Raw genomic sequence first — 20542 nt, 5'->3', positions numbered from 1 at the left:
TTCTGATTTCATGCTCTTTCGACAGATATATCCATTTTCTATAGGTACAAACTTTCCTCTGCTAAGATTTTCCTCCTGCTTTTGTCTGCATCCACTCTGCCCCCTCGATAGCCCACCTATAGGTACCCTACATGCAATCCCTCTTCTGTGATATCTATCATCAACCTTCCTCCAAACCAGATCCTGACCTGTCCCTTTGTTACCTCTGTGTTGGAGAGCTGGAACCATGGTTGCTTCCCATAGGTAAAGATCTCCCAAAGTATAACCCCAAAGCTCCACACATCGCTCTCTGTGGTGAACTTCCGGTACATGATACTTTCAGGAGGCATCCAGCGGATGGGGAGCATGGTGTGTCCTCCCACCTAAAAAGGGAAAAGACAGAGCCCCATAGAGTTACCAAATAGCCAGAATCAACCAGAAGTCTATACTTTTCTTATATAAATGTACCCTCCATGCATTGGGTCCTAACATGGCCATGCTTTAGGCGACCTGAATTCATAGGTGAATGGAGATGCCCGCATCAGTGAACATAATATTGAAAGCAGCTATAGTTCAGACCATAGGGAAGAAGGCAGACTTCTTAACCTGGTACTAGAATAAAATCTTAAAATCTTTTCTAAAGAAAACTCCAGGAGGAAGCTAGAAGAACCATGGTGTAAGCCTCCAGGCATCAGAGTGGCCACAGGCATTGATTTAGATGCCTTGACAGAGGTGATCAAGGCACAAATAAACACTATGGACATCTAATCTGTAGATTATTAATTTCTGTTCTCACCTAAACTTTTCCTCACAACTTGGGATCCGTACTTCATGTGAACAGGATGGAGACCTCCAGAAACTTCTAAGCCCATGTTTTAATAATAAATTTGGTGGGAAAGAAGAATAATTTTCAAAATTCATAGTAAGATACATCACAGAGGATATGATCCTTAAAATTAGCCTCAAGAGACACAGATTATTTGTGTATTTACCCATGAGAGTCAAGGATAAAATAAAGTGACTGAGAAGAGCAAGATATTTGCCATATGACTTAGAGGAAAATTCTGCATAAATATTTACTATCCAGTGGGTGAGAGATATTAGCACACATGAAATTTTACAACATGTTTCAAAACTCAGTTATGAACTACATCATTACTTAATAGAACATCAGAAGTTGGACCATTCAGTTAGTAATTGAAATGTGTTATGAAAGTGCTGGCTGTTGGCTTGAAAAAAAAGGAGTTCTGTGTATGTGTCCCAATAACTGTTAACAGAAACATCTTTCCCTGGTGGCCCAGTTGGAAGGACATCAACAATGAGTATTGGAAAACAGATGGCTAGAAGATGAAAACCTCATATCTAAAAGGATAGATTGTATGTGTCTTATCCACTGGAAACATCTTGGAAGAAACCAGTCTTGAGGATTTGTAGAAAAGTCACCCATAACCTGGAACTTCTGAAGTCAGCCTAGCTTTGCAGGAGCAATAGAGACAATGCAAGATGTTCCCACCTGGGAAGCAAAGACTAGGACTCTTCACTACCACCAGGCTTTCAAAGAAAACAAAGCAAAAACAAAATCACCAGGAATTGATAAAGAATGATTCTAGAATAATAGAAAAAAGGAATGCATGAAATGTAATGACTTGAATTCCACAACAATTGAGCAAATAGACCACAACAATGCAATTTAAATCTAAATAATGCTTGCTAATTTGTTGGCTAAAGGTAATACAATAACTAATAAGGGCTTCCTATAAAATAGAAACAGAGTAAATAATATCACCAATAATGTTAATAGTACCACTGCTGCTACTGCTCACCTAATTATGGGAAATAGAATTTCCATATAATTTTAACCATAAGTGCAGAGAAGAGTAGATACAGATATAATTAAAAGCCCAATAAAGACTTTATCATTAGGAGAGGAGAGAAAAGCACTTATAGATACAAATCAATTATTGATTATAACAATTTATACTTAAATATGCTTCAGAAAATCTTAAAGCAGCTTCTAGAAGAATAAAAATACTAAATACAGCTTCCTGACCTAACCTAAACATCAAAATTTGTCATCTTGCAAAAAGCACCACAAATGGGGAGAGCAGCAATAATGAACAAAAATTACAAAATGGAAGTGAACTCTAAAACTCTGTAGACAGTAAGTGTAAGTGGGTTATTACTACCTCTAAAATGGAAAGAAAATTTTAGGTTAAAAAATCAAGATTCGTGTTATTTAGAAAAGCTGTATGTAAAACAAAATTATAGAAAATATTGAAAATAAAACAATGAAAAATGTAGTAAAATTGAAATGTAATCATTCATATATGTGCATATGAATGTATATATATGCACACAGGTAAGCATGTATATTCATATAGATGAATATTTAGATGTATATGATCAATTAAATTTCCTTTATTTTTTTAGACATTTTATATTCTTCTTATATGAAGTTGAAAAGTCTTGAATGAGAGCAATTTAATGTTAAAAAAGACTTATGTCATGTTTATTTCAAATGGAATATTATATGTAAATTTGAAAAAATCTGTCATTATGATAATCATGAACTTGTGTACTCAAGTATGACAATAGCATTTTGTGCAATATACTGAGATTGTAAGTATGTGAAGAACAAAATATTATAAAATTTAAAAACTGATGAAGCTACCACAATGGAAACCTAATACCCACTAAAATTATTTCTTTTATTTACAAACTCTAATCACATGTTAAACCTCAAATGGCATCTGAAATTTCAAAGAAAAAATAAGTGCGCAATAATAACAAGAAACATTTCCCATACCAAATAAAGCAAACTCTAAATAACAACAAAGGAGTACACTATTAAAAATCTCAAAGTTTCATTGGGAGCAATTAAAATACTATTTGGTACAAATTATATTTAAAACTATTTTTATAGTATGAACTAAAGTCTTATTCATTGAATCCTATGGAATATAACTGAGTTAAACTTTAGAAAAATATGTAGAATTTAATTCATTTTAGGGTAATTAAAATATAACTAAACTAGAAAAGGACTCAATTTCAAAAGGAAGTAAAAGTCTAAAAAATATAAGGAGAATAACAAGGAATAAACAATAAAAACAAAATTCAAAGACAAAACTGATTTGGTATAAATCAAAACAATGTCCAAACAAACAGAAATGAAAAAGACACAACTCTTACTTCATCTACATAATGAATAGCTTGTCTTCCAAAATTATGAAAAATCTTTGGCAAGGCTAATAAGCAATGTAAAAGAGAAAACTGTAAAATGCTAAAATTAAAGCCCTTTAATTTGTAAAATACAAGTTCAATGACTGATTTACTGGAAAGTATTAATGAAAATCTGAAAACTAGACAATTGGAGAATAAAATTACAGCAAATAAAATACATATAGGATGAAAATAAAAAGGTGGTCTTATTTGTGATTTCTGCTAAGGTTCTCTGATACATATTTTTCCAATGTAAAAAGCAAAGACACTGTCTTAAACCCTTGTCTGTGGCTTTAATTTCTCTAAAAGTGGGATTGCTCTAAGAACACAGAGCCTCAAATATATAAATACACATAACGAGATTTTATCTATGTGTACTGATAAAGCCTTCTCTGTTCTAAATAACCTGTTGTATTAAAAAAAAGGTATCAAAAGAATAACAACCATAGGAAATCTACTGTTCCATTGCCTAATTAAAAGGTAAATAAAGAAAAAAAGTCGTTCAAAGGCTACTAAAATTTTCCAGTACCGTTTTCTGGTTGAAATCCCTAATCCATGAGTAAAGAAGAAAACTTCTTTAATTTAACAAGTTAGATATCACAATGCCTGAAAAACTTTAGAAGCGCAGAAGGGACATTCTTTCCTTGATTTTGTGAAACTGTCCAGGAAATCCTAGGCAGTGTAACAAAGTAATTATTTGTTAAACAGATAAAGCGTCAAAATAGCTTCTAAACACACAGTTCTCTATGCCTTGACTAGCACAGCTCTCAGACCTAGTCAGAAAAGTCTTCTTATGCAGTCAATGGTACTTAACACAGAAACTAACAACGGGTCAACTTACAGAGAATAAGCGCCTGTGAAAGCTCAGCCACAAATGGGACACCTGTACCACACCCCTTCCTCAAGGCTCAGGGACCACAAAAAAGAGGGTGAGGAAAGACTGTAAGAGCCGGAGGACAGAGACAATCATGGCAAAACAATGTCTTCTGGACGTGACAGAAATGGTGCACTCAAAAACTCACAGCTGCTGTGGTTGTCTGCACAATACCAAGTATCAACATCCTAGCATGGAAGGCAAGATGGTCATGAGCCTTAGCCCCTGACTGAGGTGTTTGGAGACTGTGTGGTTTTGAGGGGAGAGATAGTTTTCTCCAGAGGTAGGTCAATCACATGCCAGTGGATGGACACAAAACCAGAATGAAGTCAAGTCAAAATGGGTTATTCCATTTTAAAAAGGAGAACATGAAGTTTGGGCATTAGGGAGGTGTGGCAGGTCTGAGAAGAGTTACAGGGAAGAGTCAGGCATAAATATGACCATAACACATGGTGTGAAGAGGTCTCAAAGACTTAATGTGGTATTTACTTTAAAAAATAAATATATAATAAGATGTGGAAACAGAGGAATCAAATTGTCTGTTGTCTGGGAATAGTATGTTGTTCAAAACAATTAACTAAAAAGGAATTGAAACCGTTATAGCTCAGTAAAATACTCATATAGAAACACAATAGCCAAACTACACTAACAATAGCATAATAACTCAAAACAGAATTGAAAATAAAACTGTATAATATCAACAAAGTGCTTAAAAATCTAAGACATAACTCAGCTTAAGATGTATAGGTCTAATCAGGTAAAAGAACACAAAAGAGGATCCATATAAATGCAAAGTTTTATCACTTTCTTGAATAAGAAGTTTTGATGGGATAAGTCTCTCATTCTTTCTTCAAATACAATTTAAAAATTGAGTGCAATATAAATTTAAAAACCCTCAACAGAATGGGTTACAGAAACTGGCAAAATGAATTCAAACTTTATCCAGAGAACTGACTGCTTAATTAAAGACTTGTTGAACTAGAACAATGATGGGTATTTGTTTTACCAGATAGTAAAACATTTTATTGCACTATGTAACAAATACCCCATGTTTACCATAGGAACTGACAATATATTAGTGTGACAAAATAGAAAGCCTAGAACCGTGTACAAATACTAGAGTTTAATATATGACATGATGGGTTAGTAATTAAAGTGTTGGGACAATGAACTATTCATTTAAAAAATACACTTAGATACCTACCTCACACCATATACAAAAATCATTTCCAGATGGATTAAAGAGCTAAACATAAAAACAAAACAATAAGATATTAGAAGAAAACTTACAAAGGTATTTGTATAACCTCAGGAGTAGAAGACCTTCCTACATGACATACACTTAAAAAGTCATAAAGGATATAATTTATAGACACAATTTTGTAAAATTAAATAGCAAAGACAAAATCCATAATTAAAACACAAATGACAGGAATATCTTCAGCATATGCAACAGACAAATTATTATAATCATTATTATTACTAATAATTTTTTGTAAAATGATCTTTCTAAGCAGCCGCAGGCTAGCCTGAAAGTCTCTGTGTAAATCAGGCTTGCCTCAAGCTGGCTGAAATTCTTCTGCCATTGCCTCTCCAATGCTGGGACAAATGAGGAATTAAAATGCATATTATTCTTGGTATTCCTTCACATCAGTTAGATAAGCAAACCAACAGACAGAGGAGTAGACTAAGAACAGACAAGCCACACAAAAGCTACAAATAGCCACAAACAAATGAAGAGATGCCAAGTAAAAGAGCATAGACATGTATTTTAATGACACGTGATAAAAAGGGAAAGGAAAGGTTGCTATCAGATGCTGGAGAAGGTGAGAGACCCGATGCTCTGATGCCAATGGTGAGACTGGAATCTGCTTCTGAGGGCACAGTCTTTGCTTTATCTGCCCACACTCACTTGAAAGAGGCCTAGAATCCATTGATTTCACTGGAGAAGTGGTAGAAAACTATTGTCTTGTTTCTTAACAAAATTATTTGGTTCAAGACCATTTTTTGTTGATTCTAAAGGCATGAATATGATGGTTAAAATAGAATGTAAAAATGCTATGTATGCTGATATGTAAGTTTGTCCAGGATAATAAAATTTAGTACATGAAAATTAAACTCATTGACAAACACACTTTGTCATTCTCATTCATGTAAAAATGGAAATATATAAACATAGTAATAGTGTGTGACTTTGTGAATGATATGAGACGATTCAGAAAACAACCAAACCAGTAGTTTTCTCTAGAGATGGAAATAAGGAAGTTCCAGATTTCATTACATGTATTTCTATTCTGTTTGAAATTTTTACAATGATTGGGTACCACATTTTCAAATCCCAACATAAAATTAAACACAAACATTTGAATACACAGACTGAAACCAGCAGATATAAGTACACATAAAAATAGCAGTTTTGTAAAACAAATATGTTTGTGATAGAATATGCTAGAATGGTTTGCTTCATCTGGTTTCTTGCCTAAAAACAAACAGAAATCAGTGATGTACTGATATATCACTCTGGGTATATAATTTTAAATAATGGAACCCTCCATTTGACGCTAGTATGTGTCTCAGCTGGTGGATTTTTACATACAATACAGAGAAAGTTTTAAGTTGAAATCTCTATGTTCAGAAAAGGAGAAATTCAGGAGTGCTGGGTGCAAATTGTGATGAGCCTAAGTGTTTGACCAGACACTCTCAAAAGAACATTAACTGGTCACATGGGTCCCTTTGGAAGCCCCTCATTTCTAACATGGCAAAAGCAGCAAAACTCGAAAGTCAAGAAATACTAAATTTTAGTGTGATTTTTAATTTTTTTATTTTTTATCAGCTCAAGTTTTCCTAAACTTCAAAATATGAATTAAACAACAAGGCTGCCTCAAAATCATGGATACAAAATTCTACTGGGTATCCCAAGTGCAGAGATGTATACGCATAGTACAATAATGGTTCACTATGTACATCTTCACATTCTTCTGGACAACATAATAAATCTGAATTCCTAGAGTTCCTTTATTGCCCATAAGAACCCATATTTATTTCCTTCCAGTATGACTGGGAAAAGTAGTGGCCTAATAACTCATAATTATAAACACTGATTGACAAATATCTCTACCCTAGAACTTATCCAGACATAAACTATCAGGAAGCCATGATCTCAAGTATAGGAACAATACTAATTAATGAATAATAATGTCACATATTCTCTTATTTCATCCTGTCTCCATTCCTGTGCAGCAGGTGCCTCTATTTGTGCCCACCTCTCAGATAAAACTAGGAAGACTTCCCCCAAGCTTTGCATGGGTAATATCAGCTTGCAATCAAAGCTCTCTAAGGGATATCTTAAGGATCTTGAGACTAACCTTGAAAACGGGCAACATAAACTAGTAAGATCCAGGAAACATGCCGAAGAATGATGCTAGAAAAATCTAAGAAAATAAAACTTGGAATTAATTGCTCTAGGAAAAGAAGCCCCTGTCTGCTTTAGGACATCTTCTACTGCCTCATCACTACCTTCCACTGTCCTCTCTTACATACCATCATGACCAGCAAAGTTGGGAATTAGGAAACCTAGAAGGAGGAACTGCTCAAGAGAGGCTTTGCTCATTGGGTTTAGATGTCAGTCTACAGAAATTAGGTGACCATAGGATCCTAAGACCTGTTCTTTTGTTTTTGTCACTGAACCTGTGCAGGATTTTTCAGGGTCTTTGCTTCTTAGACCATCATGTAAGTTGACTTAAGAATATGAAATTTCTTTAAGTCTATTTCTCATTAAAACCATCATTGTAAACATATGAGGATCAATATGAAACAATATGAGTCGCACTGTCTCCATAAAGTTCTCTTTAAGCCCAGAGAACATTAGGAATTTGAAGGATTCCAGACTCCTAGTAAGGATAGGTGAAAAACTGAAGTTTCAGATATCCACCCCCAAATCATTCAGGAGCTATAAGAGAAGTCATCAGCTGTTCTCAAGCATACACAAAAGAAGGAAACCTCCTCTGGGCCTTGTATCCAAGCAGCTTTGTGGTGACCCTGTTCCTTTGCAGTGGAGTCCACTTGACCCATTACACACTAAAACTGTGCTAACGGCTCTCACAATATTATTCCCACATCAGTAAGACTGTGCATAAAAGTACAAGAACCCAGATAATTTAAATATAAAAGAACTAAGTTATAGCCATGAATACTACACAGGACACATGCATAAGTAATAATGCAGGTTTTGTCTGAAGTTCCACTGTAACAAGGTATCTTGTGTTTTTAATTTCTAAAGCTTACCACTCAAGAGTCCAGATTCACATGGGAATGTCAACTGTATCTCACAGCCCCTTTCCTTTTATCTCCTTCTTCTGTCTGGTCTCTCCCTTGCTCTAAAGGATGCATATGAGTTCATTGTTGTGTGTACCACAAAGTTTCTGCTCTGTCATCCAAAGCTCACCCAGTGCATTCTACCTGTTTCTCACTGGCAGTGAGTGTAGCCCAGAGCAGAAAGACCTCATAGCTAAGGTTTCCTCTATGAACAGAACTCTGTTTTTTTTCTACCTATAGATCCTTGGGAAATTATTTGTCTTTCCTGAGCTTGAATCATCTTACTAAAATAGGCCTCATAACTCCAAAAACCTCTCAGGAGTATCTGCCATACTTGTTAAAATGCAGAAACCTGGGACTTCCCCAAAATCCAGTGAATTACCCAAGGCTCATTGAACTGTGTCTTTTCTCCTACAATTGTGAGTAAAGACTCATGACACACACAATGTTCATACATTGTCATATCATAAGTACCATATGCTAATGGGTTTTATCACTGGAGTTCCTCTTTCTGTATAGTCCATAGCTGTTTTCATTCTGCAGGGGCCAGGCATTGAATCGCTTCAAAATAAATCATCTTGCAACTTGGTGATTGAGTTGTTACTATAAAACCTAAAATATTTTCTATGTTGTCTTTTACAGATGAACTCTGAGAAGCAGTGAGTTCGGCTCAAAGGGATAGGCAGACTGGAAGCTACAATTGCTTGAATAGCAGACATGAGACGATGGTTCTTTTCTAATATGTGGAAGTACTGCCAAAACACTATTAATTCCTTAGCATCAAACACCACGCAGTGTTTTGTGCACACATGTGCAAGAGAACTAAATTAAAGTGTGATTAATTTAGCAATGTTTCTTGGTATTTCACCCTATATATATAGCTACCTTTGCTCTCATCTTCTTGGGTCATTTTAGCCACCACATTTCTCATATTCTAGATTAGTTCATTATATTCCCATGGGCCACTTCACAAATTCCTAGATCTCCTATATTCCTACAACCTGATCATAACTGACTTTGTACACTGGTGATCAGAGCCAAGCTCATAAATGCTGCCATGGGCTTCCTCTGACACACGATGGTAGGTAAAGCATGTCCCTCTTTTATATGATCAGTGGATTCTGTCCGACCACCCATTACAAAGTCCCCTTTCACCTAGTGATTTTAGCAGCCGTTGATGATCATTGCCCAAATCCATTATTTCATTAGTGGTTCAAAAGGATGACATTCTAATTATAGTATTCCTTCTGCATATATTAGCAGAAAATCTATAAATAAAAAAACTTCCCTTCCTCTGCCATGTGACGGTACTAATTACAGCTTACGAGTCAGGCAAGATGGCTGCTTGACTATTTCCCTCTATTTACTAGCTTTTAAAATAGGGTTCATCCCCTAGCATTATGGTTTAAATGTGGTTTGACACAGAGGCTTAAGTATTCAAATACTTGGTTTCCTGTTTATGATGTTCTTTTAGAAGGTTGAAAAGAAGCTTTACGGAAGGATTGCATCCCCAGAGGTGGGTCTTGAGGTTTCATATGCCAGTCTACTAGGAAGTAGTAGTAGTAAACTCTCTGCTTCCTGATTGCCAAGACACTGTGATCAGCTATCACCATGCCTTCCCATCCATGATGGGCTATACCCCTTAAACTGTGAGTCAAATAAGTGCTTCCTCTCTTCAGTCACTGCTTGCCGGTTATTGGTCATAGCAACAGCTAAAGCAGACCAGCATTCTTCAGGGGTCGGCTGTGAGAGCTCTGTTTTGCTTCTGAGAAATGCTTCCAGGACTTGCTCTCCTTTTAAACGCACACTTGAAGTGCTTCAGTCTGCTGCAGGGACTGTTTTTGATGCCCCTTTTCCTTCCATCTTCGGCCAACGGAAACCTCTTAAAGCTGTGCCTCCCTTGTCTCATATAACCCCTGTAGTCTTTGATAGCACCTTCACTTTCTGACATGAGAGAATATTCCAGGCTCCTCTCGTGCATTTCATGTCCGAGCCTTTGAAGCTGCTGTTTCTCCAAGGACCTCTGTATCTTTTTGATGCACAATGGAACTTTGGGACCATAATATGGATCCTCATGAGTGCTCAATGCTACTAGGGTGGTCATTACTTCTGGGTCTCTGGGTCTTTACAGTGAGAAACTCAAAACTAGGAAATCATTTTTTGAAGGGGAAAATAATTCATGAGTTCATGATTTTGCTTTATCCACGCTCAAATTTAGGATTGCTTAATTTCCTTTGACTTTGTATTCCAATTTTCATCTTCAGCAAAAAAAAAAACCCTTGGTTTCTAGAATTTGATAATATATTTAATTTTTCTTAACATATTAGTTTCACTTCTTAATCATGCTAAAAATGTGCACCTACACTGCTTTCAATTCTTTTTGTCGTGATGATACACGGACTAGAGAAAAACCCAAAGTACAGCTTCATCTTAGCCCCTTCAAGGTAATTACACCAATAGACTTTCTCTTTCATTTTCTTTTAGTTTTAGAAATAGTTTTGCTGTTCATTTTCTAACTTATTTAATGTCACTTGTTTATCTTGTTTTAAAAAGAATGGAAACATATTTTCAATCTCAAAATCACAAAGCAAGATACTTTCACATAAATTATAGTTCTATTCTTATTCTAATGTTGCCCTGACCACTAGGCAACCCTACTCTGAACCTCCTATGTAGCACAATTTTGGTTTGATCTAGTTTACTCTCTTCTTCCCCCATTTTTTTTACACAGGCACATAGCTATTCAAATTAATTCCTCTGCTCTGTGCTTTGCTTTTACACACACACACACACACACACACACACACACAAACACGTTTGTATGTATGTATGTATATAATTTAAATTGGAAGCAATCTTGCTTTACATGTCAATCCCAGTTCCCTCTCCCTCCCTCCTCCCCTGCCTCCCACCTTTAACCCCTCCCCTTTCTGCTCCCCAGGGAGGGTGAGAGTCAGATTGTTTCAGTGCAGAAATTCAAAGCACAGATAATACCAATTCTCCTCAAAGTATTCCACTCAATAGAAGCAGAAGGGTCATTGCCAAACTCTTTTTAACAGGCTTCAATAACCTTGGTACCCAAGCCATATAAAGACACAACTAAGAAAGAGAACTAGAGACCAATATCCCTCATGAACATTGACAAAATGTTCAATATAATACTGGCAAATCGAATCCAAGAACACATCAGAAAAATCATTCATCATGATCAAGTAGGCTTCAACCCAGAGATGGAGGGATAGTTCAACATACGAAAATCCATCAGTGCAATCCACCATATAAACAAATTGAGAAAGAAAAATCACATGATCATCTCACTAGATGCTGAAAAACCTTTGACAAAATCTAACACCCCTTCATGTGCTCTGCGTTCTTAACAGGAGTTTACTCTTTCCTTGTATAGCTATACAGGACTCCACTGTGTGCCCAGCTGACAGAAGAGTCCTCCCATGGAAAGACAGACTTCCTCCCAGTGCAAAGAAGGAGACACAGTGAATCTTGCCTGCTGAAGTGATTGCACACTTGTGTCTGCAAAGCTTGGAGATGCATGTAGACTGCAAAGCATGTCCTCAGTGAGCATATTTGTAAGGTATTTGGCAGATCCTCAACTCTTTTTTTCAAGACAGGATTCTTAAAAACACTGTGTAGCTTTGGAGCCATCCTGGAACTCACTCTGTACACCAGGCTGGCCTCGAACTCACAGAGATCTTCCGGCCTCTGTCTCCCAAGTGCTGGTATTAAAGATGTGTGCCACTGCCGCCCGGCAATCCTCACCTCTTATATGCATCTTTTCTAAACTTGAATTTAGAACTCCCAGTGATCTGGCAATATCTCTGATGATTAAAACACAATCCTTGAACTCTGACTCTTCAATTCCAAAACATAAATAAATGAATGAATGAATAAAATACCAAAAATAAAAGCCTCAAGAGGAAACAAACCTAAAATGTTATCACGTGAGAACAATAAAATAGAATAAAATAATCCTTGATAAGAGACCCATAAACAGCCCAGGCTAATAGTTCAAAGACTTGAATCATTTGACAATAAACAATGCCCTTTCCTTCACAAATATTGCTTTGCTGTGATCCTGGTTCTTGAATTAAAAAAAAAAAAGATAGAATTGATCTTGAATCACCATCTGTATTAAGAGTAAATAAGTTCATTAACAATACATGTGGCCATTGGTAAATAGAGGAGATAAATTTTCATTCATAGTTTACTTTTATCTTCTACAATCATCAAAAGTCATTATTTTGATCTACTGCCTGCTTCTGCACATTGCTAATAATCTCAGAGATACTCATTCTACAAAAAAAATCTCTTAACATTTAGAATCTTATGGTCACTGGACATTAAAAATTAAATTTAAATCTTCATACACATTTTTTGTCACAATAAACCATGATAGAGTGACCAATAAAGGTCTATCAAGCATAAAAATAAATTATATAAAGATAAAATTCAGTGTGGTAACTGGAATGAAAATATAAATTCAAGAAGAAGAAAGAGCCATGTAAAAATGACTGTTTAAGAACTTGTTCATGTGTTAAATAGATGATGTACCAAATTGCTCTGGTATTTAAACTTCATTAGATGCATTAAAGGAATGATGTATTTTTTAATGTCAATGTTTACAATATTCTGGACATGATGGCAGCAGTTGCAACTTTTTAAAAGGTTGCAACCAACTACTAGAAGTTTCCCCAGTGATAACTTTACATATGTAAGGGGCATGCATGGTTTTCTAAAATTATTATGGGATCATAAAAGTGTGGAGTGCTCAAGGCTGGAACCTTTCCATGCAGAAGCGAAAGGTCCCGTCTCTCCTGTCTTTCCTCAGTGCTCTATTTCACAAGTTCCCAGAAGCGTGTGGACGGGGAGAAGAGCAGCATGCTAACCAGTGTAGGTGCCTGCTTAAGACCTAAGCACCCTTCCTTCATCCTAGCTCTTAGTCCTTAGTCTCAGCTGCATCCCTGAAAGCCGGAAGTACATGGCACAGACGGTGCTGAGTGTGGAGCGGCTGCAGGGGACCCAGCTCCAGTTCTTCCTGAGTGTAGAATGCTGTACACTACAGGGAAATCTCAGACCTCCTCAGTCTTCACCCACATCCTTCACCTGTCCCCTGAACAGGGAACTGTGCTTGTGCATTTCCAGGGAAATGTGGTAGCCCATTTTACTTGGTCGAAGAGAAACTCAGCTGGGCTTTAGAAAGTCCTTGTGTCTCTCTGTCTATTACAGGGGCAATGGGGCACCAACGCATACAGATGCCTTCTTCTCACCTACACATTCAAAACATCTACCCTCAAACAACTCTGACTAGACAGAAGGAGACACAGTTACCCACATTCCAAATAGACCAAGATCCAGCAAAGAAGAATAAACACTTATCTACAGGGCAGAGTATTTCTGGAAACAACTCTAACTTCCTCTTTGTGGAAGGAATATGGGTCAAGCCAGACTTCTGGAAGGATATAATAAGGCAACCTATCTTCTTTTAGAAATCAGCTACGAAGAATTATTAAAACTTTGAAATGTATGTTTATGACTAAATGGTCTAATCGTCTAGAGGCTGCCACTCACGGTAGGTGCCGTTTCTTTTAAATTCAGTTTTAGTGTTTCTTATCACAGAGACAAATACCCATGTTCATGTAAGGAACAAATAGAACATCAGCCTATATCTCTTCCATCACTTGAGAAATCTGCTTAACACTTAGTGCATGCTCTGCCATGTCCCAGAGGTACGTCAGTCAGGGGTGGCTATCACGTTGAACATGACACTAGCTACGGTCCTAGTATCCACCATTAAAATTAGTTCATCCTTCCTCTAGAGTTTGGGGGTTTCAAACGTAAGAGTATGCACACTAATTTTTGTTACACAGAGAATGACATGCATACACACTAACATATCAAGGAGAGGGATGCCTAGGTGAATGTATGTATGGAACAGTGTGTGTGCTCTGTGGGGACAGTAGCAGATGCTGACACAGACACAGGACATGCTTTGGTCATGTGAGGTTCATGAGTACTCCCTTAGGCATTTCTTGAATCAAATGACCCAATATGTAAAAGAAAGGTCCAAAGTTTTTTCTTTTTCTTTTTCTTTTTCTTTTTTTTGGCCTTAAGACAGCAGAAATACAATTGTGAAGCTTGGACTATCTACAGGGCCCCTGGAAGTAGGGCCATGATACAAACCTAGTACATGACTAGCTTGTTGGAGCCCATTCCCTGTGGTGGGATGCCATGCTCAGCTTTAACTCACTGGAGAGGAACTTGGCCCTGCCCCAACTTAATGTGTCAGGCTTTGCTGACTCTTCATGGGAGCCCTTACCCGGGAGTAGGGATGAAAAGTGGGTGAGCTGGGGGTGGATGTGAGGGTTGGTGGGAGGATGGATGGAAGAGAGAACTGTGGTTAGAATGTAAAATAAAACTTAAAAATAAATAATTTTAACAAAAAAAGACAGCAGAAATAAATGCTTTTACTCTAAGCCAATTGACTGGTTTTGTGGATCCCTTCAAAACTTTTCAAACCCCGAGAATCCTTCCAGGAATGAATGCTACTCATTGCTGGGAGTGTTACTTATGCCAGACGTTGGGCTCCTCAGCAGTTCCCTCCTGCTGAACATGGGAGATTTTTCAGAGCCCAAGCAACATTAATTTGCCATTCTGAAACTGTCCCAGCTCCTACCTTTCCTCCTTCCTCTTTCTCAGGCTTCTACCTGTGCTGTGGTTCTTTTAATCAGTTGTTCGGCCTTCTTCCAAGACCATTCATTCATCTGTTCATTCACTAATTCATTAATTCATTCACGGCATGAGCCTGAATTGGCATAGGGCAGAGGAACGTGGAGTGATCTTGGAAAACGGGGACTGTCCCATTTATAAAGGGCTGATCCTTGCTCCCAAAATTGCATCCCTACCAAGAGATTGTAACAGCTACAAAAGGAGGTGGTCTGGGCAATGGAGGAATGCCCAAAGGCATGGCCAAAGCTGGTTGTTATTACTGTTCTTTTACTCCCAGTGGGGCTTCTTTAGTACCCAGCTCATGTGTGACTTCCTTCTTCCTCTGTGGGAGCCCTTGGGTCTGTAACTATTCCTTTATATGCAGGGCCTCATGATCTTGGCAACTTTCACCCTTGGTCAGAGCCCCATCTCAGATTTCTGGCTATCACATTCTTGTCAGTGACTCCCCCAATCTCTCTCTCTCTCTCTCTCTCTCTCTCTCTCTCTCTCTCTCTCTCTCTCTCTCTCTCTCTCTCTCTCTCTCTCTATGTGTCTCTCCCCCCTTCCACTGTCATTTTTCTTTCCTGTCTAAGTAGGTCTTCTCTCCCCAATGTACAACTCTTTGTCTGTCCCACTGAACTGGGCAGTACCCTGGACAACCACCTTCACCTTAACAAGCCTACATTCTCTCCAGTTGTCATTTGGAGTATCAATCCTGTCCTGCCTCCCAAATCTAAGGTCTTCAGAATCTAAGGTTTGAAAAACTTGACACTGAAGCTGTAATTCCTGAGCACACAAAGATGGAAAAATCTTTAGGAATTACCATACACATCTCCAGACAAGGATGGAGAAATCCTTAGAAATTACACAACTCTCTAAACATGGAAATCTTGGCCATAAGAAAGGAAGTGAAAAATTCATTCTGCTTTCCATGTAACTATATTGTTTAACTAGAGCATATATGTACCTCAAAGAGTACAGCAGAAAGCCTCCACTCTTAGTCATATGAAGATTAATGTTTGGACCTATAGTATGGTGGTCAATCTTTGCTGTTAACTGTGTTTAGAATCACCTAGAAGGCACACCTCTAGATGTTAAAATGTGTCCAGAGAAGTTTAACTAACGGAAGATCACCCTGAATATGGATGTGCCAGCCCTCAGACTAAGGTCCTTAGGAAATTAAAAACAGAGAAAGGAAGAAGTCAGCAGAAAATCAGAGCTCACCTCCTCTGCTTCTAGACTATGGGCACAAAGTGACAAGTCACTTTACACTCCTGCAGCCTCGACTTCCTTCCAATTTGAATGGCATCTCTCAAACCACGAGCAAAAATAAACCCCTTTTCTTCCTTCCTTAAGTTCTTTTGTCATATATTTTCGTCGCCTGTCTTAGCTCGGGTTTCTATTGCTATGAAGAGACACCATGACTATGGCAACTCTTATAAAGGAAAACATTTAATAGTGCCTGGCTTACAGTTCAGAGATATACCATTAGCATCGTGGCAGGAAGCATGGTGGCTTGCAAGCAAACATGGTGCTGGAGAAGGAGCTGACAGTTCCACATCTGGATCAGCAGGCAGCAGAGAGAAAGTGTGACACTGGATCTGGCTTGAGCTTCTGAAACATCAAAGCCCACCCGCTGGGACACACTTTCCCTGCCAGGCCACACCTCCTAATAGTGCATCTCCCTATGGGCCTATGGGAACCAACTGATACAAACCACCACATCACTACAACAAGAAAGGTAGCTAGTGCATATATTTATCTTTTTTTTTCTGTCGCTTTATAGCTGAAGTTCAAGTCCCTGAGCAAAACCATTTCTTCACTTTGTGCGGATGAAGATATATTTGTCTGAAAATTATTTTGACTTTAAAGCCATGATACATAAATGTACACTTAAAAATTCCACACCTACCTGTGAGTTCACTCTGGATACAGAAACACCCTGGTTCCCACACCAGGGAAACTCCGCATTGGAGGTTAAGACCTCTCTACAGTGACACTAGACCTCAGAACTGTAAAGTCAGAATTACTTTGGCCTCTCCCCATCTTCCCAAGAGCATGGCTGCAAGCTATAGTCTCACTTTTTTGTTGACAAATTGGAGATCTCAGTCCCAAGTATAGTAGGTACTTGGAATTTGTCTGAGAAAAAAATAGAAAGTAAATTTACAAAGACAATAAGATGGGGCTCCCTGGAAGCACGGTTTTGTGACAGTTTACGCAGGCAGCATCCATTTAGCACGGTCTCAGAGGAAAGGCTGTCTGGATCTGAGCCTCTAGCCCTGGATTAGGAAAAAAATCCTCAGAGTCTTCCAAAACTACAAGGAGTTAAGAGCCAAGCTGTTTAGCGTGTGAGCGTAGAGGAAAAATAAGCCCAATGTGATTCTTCCCAGCTCTCTTACCTGGAGCCGAATCCGCCAGGAGCCAAGTACTTATGTGGGTGCTCAAGGAATACACACCTTTTCTAACATCTTCTCCCTCACCTTCCTAAACTGGGACTAAATGCTGGCATTCATTCAAAGGCCTCCCTGTTTTTCAGGACACCCAAGCAATATGTGTATTTATATATTAAAGAGAGTAAACATTGTACTGAAAAAAATGACTTGGCCTTTATTTTCTTTTCCAGATGCCTTGACTCTAGCCTCTTGGCTGCACTGAAATCTTCTCATGGAAACAAACTTTAAGATGTTAAAAAGAAGTCAATTCAAGGAACAAAGCTGGAGGTCGCAACTCATCCAAAATTCATAGATCAACCTGGTGTCCAAAGAAGCCACCCAGATCTCATATGTGCACGCTAATACTATAAATAAAGGAAGGCAAAGCAGGCCACTGACTGATCCTAGTTTTTTTTAATTACCCTGTAATACTCAAGTATCCAGCAGTTAGGTTCCAGTTTATATTCGCACTGATTTAGGCCAAATTTCAAATCATGTCTTTTAAATAAAGTTTGACTTGGCTAAATATTTTGTTGCCCTTCATGTGTAACAATAAGTGATACTGAAAATGTGTGTGATCGATTGAGGAGGCAGAGGGCCCAAAGCAACCAGAGGAATGATGTGTAACTGAGCAGGGGCTGTGTACCAGTTGAGGACCCATAGCGTGTTTATCCTCTACAAGACTCGCGTCCTTGTGTGTGGAATGGGGATAATAACCCTCAGACTCACAACATGTACCAAACTGAAATGAGGCAGGGAATGAAAGAAGAAATACATATGCATGGGGATTTGAATCTAAATCTTCCTTGCAAGCATCGGCCAAAGTGTTCCAAGACTTGGCCATTCTGCTCAGTGAGCCCTCACAACAGCGAGGCAACCATAGCGGATGAGAAACCAGATCAGGGAAGGAAAGTCAATCAGTCAGTCACCAGAAGAGCACCAGCTAGAAGGAATGCATCACCATACTCTACACCCTTCTCTCTGTGAGATTTTAAGTTCAAGACAGTGCCACCCAGAAGCCCCAGGCATAGTTTATGGGGCAGCCAGGAATTGGATGGCTGCCAGTCTTGATCCGTGCATCTAGACTGTCTGAAAAAGAAAAGCATGTCTATGGTACTCAGGAAGGGCAGCTAAAGAGAATCCCGGAGAAGGCAAGGCTGGGGTTAGCTAGAATACACACCACTGTCATTTACGCTGGGCCATGCTCTGAGTGGGAGGCCCTATTGTAGGAGATAAAAGAAAAGCGAAAGAGTGGCTTCCAGAAAATGAACTAGGAGAAACTGGAGAGGTGGACATGATTGAGGTTCTATTCCCAGCATTCACATCATGGACCACAACAGTCTTAACCCTAGTGCCAGTGGGTCCAGCACCCTCTTCTGGCACCAGGCATGCATGCAGTAAACATACATATATGCAGGCAAAACATTCATACATACAAGGTAACATTTACTAAAAGTTTAAAAAGAAAAAGGAACTAAACTATGAAACAGTCTTTTATTAAAAGGACAAACAGTCAGGCAGGCATTGGCTCCATTACTTGTTTTCTCAACAACATTAATAAAAGTAACAATAAATAAGTCCTATTACTGGCTACTACACCTACCTTCAAACAAAGGATCTAGGTTTTTGAATCAGATATGTCTGGTTTCTGTTACACAGGGCATGAGCCCAGGGTCTTGTACATACTACATATGTTCTTCCCTGAGCTATTACACCAGAACTGTGATGTTTGTTTGTTTGTTCTTGTGTTCGTTTCCTGGTCCCTTACTTGCTTTTGTTTTTATTTTAAGACAGGATCTTACTGAGTTGCCCAAGCTGAACTTGAAGTCACTCTGTAACGCAGGTACAATCCTCCTGCCTCTGCACTACAAGTACTGACATTACAAGTGTGTACACTATACCAATTGGGAAATAACAAGAGGTATACACCACAGGTGCCATGAGGGAAAGGAAATAATAGTCTTCTTCATGACTCAGAGAGACCTCATTTCTAGAGAAACTCAGGATGAGAGCCTGTCTGCCTCCTCGGCCTTGGCTGAGACTCCCAGGCCAGGTGATCTCCTAACTGGTGTTCTTTCCTAACTCCAGGGTCCCAATTCTAGCCCTCCTGACTCACCATTTGTGAAATCTGTCATATAGAAGTCCTGTCTGGATATTGGGCGAAGCCTGTGCATCTACCCCTGAACCCTGTATTGCTGCCTTAGTAGCAGACAGTATAGAACAGCTACTGCTTGGTCCCCAACCCCAGTCATTTTGGGGCTTGAGGATTAATCAAGGAACATCTAAAGACAGTCATCAGCAGGCAGATACGCTGATAAGAACTAAGGAGCAGTGTTTCCTACAACAATGGATTTCCTGGGGTAGCATGTTATCTGCATCATTGCTGGCTACTTCCAAACCACCTACAAGGAGGTTCTGTCCACTGTGGTCTTCCTTCTTTCTTTTGAAGACTGTCTGGACATGGGGTCTTTGTGTATCACTGCTTTCTCAGGACCAGGAGCTCCTGCAAACTGCCTGAGATGAAGAAACACAAGTAACTAGGAATGTGTTTGGACCGAGAGAAGAGGTAAACCGGGGCAAGGCCTGACACTTCTAGAAAACTCAGAGCCCTGCATACTTTATTCAGTGTCTCTGCACAGGGGTCAGATCTCCTGTTAGAAGAACTGATGGATGCAGAAACAGGACCTAAGATAGATAAAAGAGCAGTCACACTCCTAAGCAGCCCCCAAGGAAAGAATGGCATACTATCATGATGCGACATAAACTCATAGTCAAGTCACTCCGAGAGATCTCAGATTGCCCAAAGGTTAAATATTAACAAAATTTGCCATGAGGATTAAATGAGACCAATACATGGAAATTTGGGCAGGGTGCCTGGAGCTTGGTAACTCTCCATGTGCCTTTGGCAAGGAACTCTTACAAAGCAGAGAGGGAGTATCAGTCTATTGCTCTACTGCATGTACGTATTTGCATAAAGTAACCCCCGAGCCAGCATTTAGATAAT

At 38.6% G+C, this 20542-nt stretch overlaps 1 protein-coding gene across 2 annotated transcripts in view; it reads right to left on the bottom strand.

Annotated features, from left to right (window-relative positions):
• The window catches only part of Ntrk3 (neurotrophic receptor tyrosine kinase 3), a 377921-nt gene that overhangs the window by 21253 nt on the left and 336126 nt on the right, over positions 1-20542 (bottom strand). Inside the window, exons 16-17 of one of the 2 annotated variants that reach the window (XM_005077774.4) lie at positions 5277-5318; positions 204-362 (exon numbers count right to left, since the gene is read on the bottom strand). In XM_005077774.4, coding sequence (XP_005077831.1) covers positions 204-362; positions 5277-5318 — 201 coding nt within the window. The remainder of the gene's footprint in view (positions 1-203; positions 363-5276; positions 5319-20542) is intronic. The other variant, XM_005077775.4, reaches the window with a different exon arrangement.

This window comes from Mesocricetus auratus, unplaced genomic scaffold (assembly GCF_017639785.1).
Source record: "Mesocricetus auratus isolate SY011 unplaced genomic scaffold, BCM_Maur_2.0 Super-Scaffold_4256, whole genome shotgun sequence".
NCBI classification, from domain to species: Eukaryota; Metazoa; Chordata; class Mammalia; order Rodentia; family Cricetidae; genus Mesocricetus; species Mesocricetus auratus.
This window is presented reverse-complemented; position numbering and strand designations above follow the sequence as displayed.